The sequence below is a fragment of the Telopea speciosissima genome, chromosome 11 (assembly GCF_018873765.1).
Source record: "Telopea speciosissima isolate NSW1024214 ecotype Mountain lineage chromosome 11, Tspe_v1, whole genome shotgun sequence".
In the NCBI taxonomy this organism is placed as follows: domain Eukaryota; kingdom Viridiplantae; phylum Streptophyta; class Magnoliopsida; order Proteales; family Proteaceae; genus Telopea; species Telopea speciosissima.
Genome location: NC_057926.1, coordinates 6,713,047 through 6,721,023, shown reverse-complemented (window position 1 = coordinate 6,721,023; position 7,977 = coordinate 6,713,047). Strand labels below are relative to the sequence as shown.

Below are 7,977 nucleotides of genomic sequence, written 5' to 3'. Positions count from 1 at the left end.
CGGAAAAAGCACTTATTCAAGATCTCATACTACACGCAACATAGATCTAAGCCAATTGAAACCATAAAAAACTATTTAATGTTATGATCCTTCATCACTTGAGTTATAATATTTATATCTACAAAACAATAAACAAGCTCAAAGATAGTTTTTTTGTCCCCTCTCCCTCCATCTTTTGGCCCTTCTTATTCACAAGTTTTTTTCATGAATTTTGTTTTTTTTTTTGGTAATAACTAGTGAAATAAAATCTCAATTCAAATATTTACAAAATTCCATTTTTGAAGTAGCAATATCCTTGAATCTTCCTGCTGCCTCAACGAAGGATACAGATGGAATACACTCTTTCATGGTATTCAAGATATCAGTCATGGAAGGCCTAAGACTTGCATGTTGACGAAGACAAAGTGAAGCTATTGAAGCCATGGCTATTACTTCCCTACCTTTAAATTGACCCTCCAATCTTGAATCTACCATTTCTACTGCTTTTTCTGGATCTTGAAGAATTGGATTAGCAATTGATGTCAAGAGCTTCTCCTTTTTTGTACAAAAGGCTTCAATTCCTGTTATTAATTCCAAAACAATCACGCCAAAGCTGTAAACATCATTCTTCTTTGATACAATCCCTGTTCTCAAGTAATGAGGATCTATATAACCTGGAGAACCCATTATTGAATTCCTGGAAGATGGAACAACTACTGAAGAAAAACCCATCTTTGCATACCCGAAATCACAGAGCTTACAGTTGAGATTATGATCAAGAAGAACATTTGATGCTTTAATGTCACCATGAACTATTGGAAGTTTGCAATTTCCATGAAGGTAATCAATTGCTTGAGCCAATTGGTATGCAATCAACATTCGATTGTTCCATGGAAGTACTGAATTCTTTCGATCTTGATTATGAAGCTTTTCGTGTAAATCTCCATTCGGAACAAATTCTAATAACAGAACACCTTCTTCTTCTGCAACATAAAAAAAAATAACAATGATATATAAATATATTGATGCGAAACTTGGATAGAATTCATCCTTAAAAGCTAGCTAATTAACAGTTATTTAATTACCTCGATCATCGCAGTAGCCAAGAAGTTTGACAATGTTCTTGTGTTGGACATGAAGAAGAACTTCGAGTTCTTTCTTGAAGATATGGCGAAGGCGTTCACTCTGGCAATGAATCTTAATAGCTCCAAGGGAGAAATCAGGGAAATAGCCGAGATAGACAGTACTGTATCCTCCTTCACCAATCACATGAGCAAAATTCATGGTGAATTTCTCTATTTCACTCCAACTGAATCTCTTGATCACAGTAGAGTTGGAAGATAACTGGTCCTGTTCATGATGATCAGGGATCAAATCCTTTGCTGGTTCTGTGACACAGATTGATAAATCTGTTACAGACAAACTTTGATGCTTTCCATTGCTTAACAACTTCTTGGATCTACGCTTGAGATTCAGAAATTTGAAGCAGCCCATTGAAGAAGAAGCAATGGATCTGATCAGAAGATATAAAAACAGAGTAAGATCATTGTTCAGAAAGGTTCTTTCTTTCTTTGTTTCAATGGAGAACTAACAAACTTGCCAAAGATGGGTTCCACGTTCATTGGGATTAGAAATTATTTGGTTTGGACCCAAATAAGGAAGAGAAGATTTTAGTGCTTATAATTCATAGATGAGAAAGGAGTAATTGTAAGGCTCCACATCAGATTATTATAATTCAGGAAATCCAATCGCCAAATCTCTCTCTCTCTTGACCAGTTCAACAGTTGATGAGAAGAGATGAGGAAAGGTGGAAATTGGGGAAGATACAACTTCTTGGAATGGGGAAAGAAAAAAAGAGCTTCTTGGAATTGACTTGCCACTTACCAGTGAAGTTAAGTTAATTAATTGAATTAAAATATAAAGCAAATGGGATTAGGTAGCAAAGATTAAAGAATGAATAAATTAATGAAGGGTTGCTTGTAATGATTCAGATCCAGTTGTTAAGTTGCTTTTAAAAGTTTAATTATTGGAACTGAGAAACGATTGGTCCCTTTGACCTGACTAGTTAGCTATAGTTGCCTTGAATCAATGAATATGTATCATGACCTTAACTGTAAATTCACCATATGTCAACCTTTTTAAGTTAAATGGTTAAAAAAACAATAATCCTTGAATTGGAAGGTTGGAACTATCGAAAATTAAAAAATAAATAAAAAAAATGTATTATTATACATGATGGACCACCATATGGCCCCCCAAACTTAGGCCTTAATCTACACATTGCACACTCTTCCCAACAATGTTTCAGATTCACCCATTTGCAGTTTCTTACTTTTAAGAGGGTTTTTTTTTTTTTTTTGTTTTTAGGTTTGAGGGGACAGTCTTACTACTTTCCTGAGGATCTCTTAAAGTTTTTAATTTAGTTTTTGGCCAACGAGGCTTAATTAATTTCCTTCATAAAGCGGAAAAAAAGAAATACCCATTTGAAATAAATAAAAAAAAGACATACCCAATGCATAAGGCTCTCGTCACTACGAGGTCTAAGGAAGGTCATAAGTCTTACCCATGTTTTAGCGGATTTGGCTCCTGTCCTGCAGTGGCGGGAGCTGGAGTGTCCAGCCCAGCAAAACCACAGCAAAACAGGGGTGGGGTGGTCATTTCACATGTGGGGTCCAGGTGGGACCCACTCGTGAAATGACCACCCCACTCCCTGTTTTGCTGTGGTTTTGCTGGGCTAGATGCTCCAGCTCCCGCCATTGCAAGATAGGAGCCTTTTCCTGTTTTAGCGCAATATTGTTTTTCCCAACTCAAACCCATGACCGCTGGGTCAAAATGGAGCACCCGTAGCCATTTGACATGCCTTCATAATAATAATCAAGACACTAAACCCAAAGAGTAGCTCAGTTGACAAGGAATCATGCTTAATGAAGCAAAGGGTCCTGAGTTCAACTCTTTTCTACCCCCCTTGGGTACCTCCGTGAGGTTTCACAGTTCTTAGGACCTCGATTTTTTCTGTTCATATGTGAGTTATGGGGTCATACATGGCCATGAGGCATTCACCGGTCTACATAATAAAATTATGGCGAATTGACCCTAAGGGGTCAGCTCAGTTGGCAAAAGACCAACTCTTCAAATAAGAGGTCAAGTTCAAACCACCTTGGGGCCTATCCCCACGGCCTATCCCCCACCCCCACCCCCACTATTAAGGCTCTCCAATTCCCAAAAAGACAAAAATAAAAAAAATTATGGCAAATGTTAATTTCCCCTGAGTGCGCTTTCATTGGCCCCCATGTTGATCCAGACACTACACGATCAGAAAGCAATATCTTGCCCAATACATAAATATATAAATAAATCAAGACACTAGAAGTGCCTTCCCTACTTATGCGGTCATAATCGCATCTCTTTCGATAGTACTTAGCTAGCTGCCCAATTTGAACTTGACCCCCCAACAATAAGTAGTTTTAAGTACTTCCCAACTAGGTTAGCTCAGGTGTTGGTTTCCAATTATGAGAGATACTTAATTAGAGGTTAGCCCCCTTAAACTCATGACGTGACCCATTGTACCTTAGGGGCGGGTCGGGCCATGGCATATATATATAACTAGGTTAATTAGTTGCTATATATTTTCTAAGTTTATTCATTTATTGTTAATGAGTTATAAATAAGCCATGTGTTTCATATGTTCAAACGGTTAGATTTAACATCAACATCAATTAAGAGGTCCTTTTTTTTTGGGTAGAATTAAGGGGTCCTTCGCTATAATAAAAATAATTAAAATGAATATGACATGGAAAAGATCCCTCCTCCTCCCTTATATTGCAAAATAAATATTTGTGCTTTACCAAAAAAAAAATTTAAATAAATAAATAAATATTTATGCAATCCAATGATTTTCACATTTTAGATTCTTACATTAAATTTAATTTTTAGGGCTTGATTGTGTTCAGCAAAGATATTGAAGTTTGTAATTAAGATCATGAGGTACCACTTAGCATATAAACTACAATGCCAATCTAATTGATCAAATTTTAATTCAAGATGAATAAATTATTGATTAGTAAATTTAAATATGTCCAAATATTATTTGTCATTCTTAAAATTTTCTATAGAGATTTGGTCATGTATTCACTCTATTGACCCCTTTTTTATTGATCCTTTATAAGATGTGGACCCCAGCCCATGCTACTCATTTTCTACCATATGGAAATTGGAAAATAAAATTAGACTATGGGCAAGAGATCTCTACTTGGTCGTATGGTCTCTACATAAGCGTTTGGGCCAATGGGAAAGCACACTTGGGTATCTATCCAGAGGATAGAGGCATCATCTCACGGTTCCCTGTGAAAGGGCGTAGAAAACACCAACAATTAGAGATCTTTTTCCCTTAGAGTATATAGACAGGTCTATGATTATTGATTGGAACAGGCTGATATTTTAGGTAGATGATCTCTAGACTAAGACCAATTCAATTGTCGGTTGGGTTTTCAATTATTTTGAATATCAGACAAGTGGCCATTAAGGATTGCCCTTAATTCTTTGACACAAGGTTAATTGAGACATGTCAACTAATGAATCCCCCCATATCCCCGCTTGGCATGGAAGTGGTCATCACTAAAATTATGTAAAAAGATTAATTGCATATCATGTTGAAAGTGTGTCAATCAAATTCAATTTTTATGGTTTAATCTTTTATTAATTTGCATGATTTCATTGGCGGTTGTTGTTCATAGGTCTTAATCTAAATGTGTTCGGTATTAGGGATAGAATTAGGTGTTCGATTTTCTTCATAGAATTATCTTTCATATTTTTTGAAATGTGACTCCAAAATATAAATGTGAGTATTCATATTGTATGTTTGTTGATCTGGATCATTCTGAGAGCCTTATATGGGCTAGTTGCCATTAGTTTTTTAAGCAACAAGACTCCCTTCGATAGTTATTTAATTTGGTCCGCAGAGGCGAGAGAGCTTTACTGTTGCAATTGAACCTTGTGTATTTTGGTGTACCAAAGGTTTATGTCTGCACTGGTTATATGTGGGTGCACGCTAGATTTAAAATGTTTATCTGTGAATGGAAGAGATGCTCAACATACAATCCATTTTTCAAATAGGGAGAATACTCTGAGAGAATTTTCTGACTGTGATTGGATGAAATTCTGAGCTTGGCAACAGTTTTATAACTTATATATAAATAAATATAAATATTAATATTATTAAATAATCATATTTCAAAAGTGTTTTACAAAAGTTTTTAAGTCCAATCTATAGTCAAGATTCTTTATATTGATTGTTTTGTTGGATTAGGGACTTTGATGGTGATTCTTTCTATGGCTGTAAATCCGCATGCGATATTGTTAAAGTGAAAGGACTTGACTATAAGAAAAGTTTATCACTTGGGGAATTTTTTTTTTTGTATACACTCGGGGGATTATATGTTTTTGTTTTATAGTAAACACTTGGGGGATTGTTTTTTCCGGCGTTAATGCAACAACCAAGGGAGGCAAGGGAGGCTGAGGGTCATCCTAAGTCGTTTGGTGCAGTGGTTCAACTACGTCTGCCGGTGGTTGAAAATCTCCCATCGTCTGTACGAGACGGTAATCTGATGAGAATAAAGATTCCACAAGCTGCGTATGTTGCGCAGCTAGAGAAGTTTAAGTATTCCCTTCTGGGGAGGGTGAACTTCCGATTTATAACAATGGATAAACTCTGCGAGGAGACAAGAAATTGGGCTCTAAAGGAGGATGTTTTCCTGAAGTCCACTGGGAAGGGTTTTATCATTTTCCGCTTCAAGAACGTGGAGGATATGATGGCTGTTTGGAGGAGAGGTCCGATGCGAGTGGATGGCCAATTCTTGAGGTTTCAACATGGGCGTAAGGACTTTACAGTCAAGGACCAAGCATCACTCACAGCTTACCTGGTCCGGTTTTCGAATTTACCATAGGAGTACTGGCATGAGGATATCCTGCTATCAATTGCGAAAGCTATGGGTCGTCCTATTGCCATTGATAGAAGGACAAAAGATTCGTCCCTACGAACACTATGCTAGGGTGTGTGTTTGAGTTAAAATAATACCGCAAGCGACGGTCAATCGTAGCTACGGGTCGAACACGAGGAGATATATGCTACTCTATTTAACTAACTTAAAAGTAATGCAAAGTGAACCAAATTAAAGTGTTAAATTAAACTAATTAAATTAATGAAAGTTAATGCATCCTAACTCATAAGCATCTAACAAAATTAAGGGATTAAATTGGCGTCTAACACGTGAGCATCTAACCTATCAAACTAAAGCGAATTGAAAGGAATAACAAAAACACAGCCACACTTCATAATCACATAAAAAAATAAGGGAATAAAAGTGCATCCACATACCACAACCATATAAAAAAATAAAAGAAATAGAGGGAGAAGAAGAAGAAGATAGAGAGAGATAGAGGAAAGGGAGAATGAGATTAAGGGTTTAGAGAATGAGATACCTTGATGTGCTTGAATACTAGAATAAACTCACCATGCTTCCTCTTCTAAATCTCCATGTCTTGTCATCAACATAGGAACTTAGACTAGGAAGCTTTCAACTAAAACTATTACAACCATTAAACTAGACTTATGAAATCAAAACTAAGAACTTGAATTCAAAACTAAGAACTTAAGCCACAAATAGAAAAAGAAGAGAAAATTTCACTAAGTGAATGAAATAAAAATTACACTAAAAACTGAATTAAAATTGAACTAGAAACTAACTAAAAACTGAACTAAAAACTACTAACTTCTTACAACCCGGAGGGCAGGGGTATTTATAAGGGGAAGAGAGGAGAAGAGAGAAGAGGGAAGTGTAGGAGAAATATTCCCTAAGAAAAGAGAATATTCTCTTCTCCTTCCTCTTTACAATGCCTTGAATCCTAAGAAAAAGAAAAAAATAGAAAGAAGAAGTAGAGAGGATTGTTTACATAGACTTTCTATTTCTGAAAGTAAACTTCCAATTCTAACAAGTCTTCCTTTCTTTGTAGATATCTTCTCCAAGCAATAAAATCAAAGCATCTTTGACTTTTCAACTTCCATAGGTGAGAGAATATCTTTCAAAATAAATCTATCCCAAGTAGAATTTCAAAAGTGCCCTTGAGAAGTTGGAGGAGAGAGAGAGTAAGGGTGATGACTAGGATTCCTTCAAGAATAAATAAAATACCCATTAAGTCCTTCAAAAACGTGGAGCATGGGGTACTTATATGGGCCTCACCATTGTGTTCTTGCGAAAAATCACCCAAAATAGACCCAAATTTCGTCCAATTTGGAGTTCGTGAGCCCAAGATATCTCAAGTTGAAGTTGGACTGTCCGAGCCCTCCAAATGGAATCTTTCGGGTACAGGAAATATAACTTCTGGTTATTGCATTAAGGCCCCCAGAATCCGGACTTTTGCTTCACTTTGTCCCCAGCCGACTATCAATAATTACAAATAAACCCTTACAGACCATTTTCGCGCGTCGTTACGTAAACAGCCGTAACTTCTTCGTTTCAACTCGGAATTAAGTGCCGTTTGAACTGCTACGAAGCTGACTCGATGGGCTACGATCCAAGCCATTAACACCTTTAAACAGATTAAAAACATTTCCTTAGCATCATCTCCTCCATTTTCACAAGAATTCACCTAAAACCCGAAAAGCACAAGAAAGCACCGAGTAACTCTGTCTAATGTGGTAAAATGTATGCTTTATGCCCTAAGATTTCACACATAAATGTTCTCATCGTGTGCATCGACGTTGATGAATCTATTCCCAAGGTGGGGGAAGTATATGTTGAGCGAGAGCAAGAAGGCTCTCCGGAGATGTTTGTGTTCATGCAGCGATGATCTTTGAAGACCCGCCTTCTCGATGTCTAGGGTGTCGTCATTTTGGGCATAAATTGGATGCATGCCCTAATCAGCGAAATAAAGAGAGGCTAATGAGGCTATTCCGTGCTAACTATGCTATGAGGGTGTTCAACCGAGGAGAACTAGGCAACA

General features: G+C 36.8%; 1 protein-coding gene across 2 annotated transcripts; it reads right to left on the bottom strand.

Annotated features, from left to right (window-relative positions):
* Positions 1-214: 214 nt before the first annotated feature.
* LOC122645626 (salt tolerance receptor-like cytoplasmic kinase 1) lies at positions 215-1,494 on the bottom strand. 2 transcript variants are annotated; one of them, XM_043838941.1, is made up of 2 exons: positions 1,065-1,494; positions 215-959 (listed from the first exon to the last, which is right to left on the bottom strand). In XM_043838941.1, exons 1-2 carry the CDS (start codon positions 1,471-1,473, stop codon positions 250-252), a joined length of 1,119 nt encoding a protein of 372 aa, XP_043694876.1. In that variant the 5' UTR covers positions 1,474-1,494; the 3' UTR covers positions 215-249. The 2 variants fall into 2 exon arrangements, with proteins under 2 accessions (XP_043694876.1, XP_043694877.1); XM_043838942.1 differs by having other exon boundaries at positions 215-953.
* Positions 1,495-7,977: the final 6,483 nt, after the last annotated feature.

Excerpts from the sequence above, each read along its gene's own strand:
- LOC122645626 (XM_043838941.1), bottom strand. The coding sequence starts at position 1,473 with ATGGGCTGCTTCAAATTTCTGAATCTCAAGCGTAGATCCAAGAAGTTG. Across the intron at positions 960-1,064 it reads TGGCTACTGCGATGATCGAG|AAGAAGGTGTTCTGTTATTA; the intron begins GTAATTAAATAA and ends ATGTTGCAGAAG.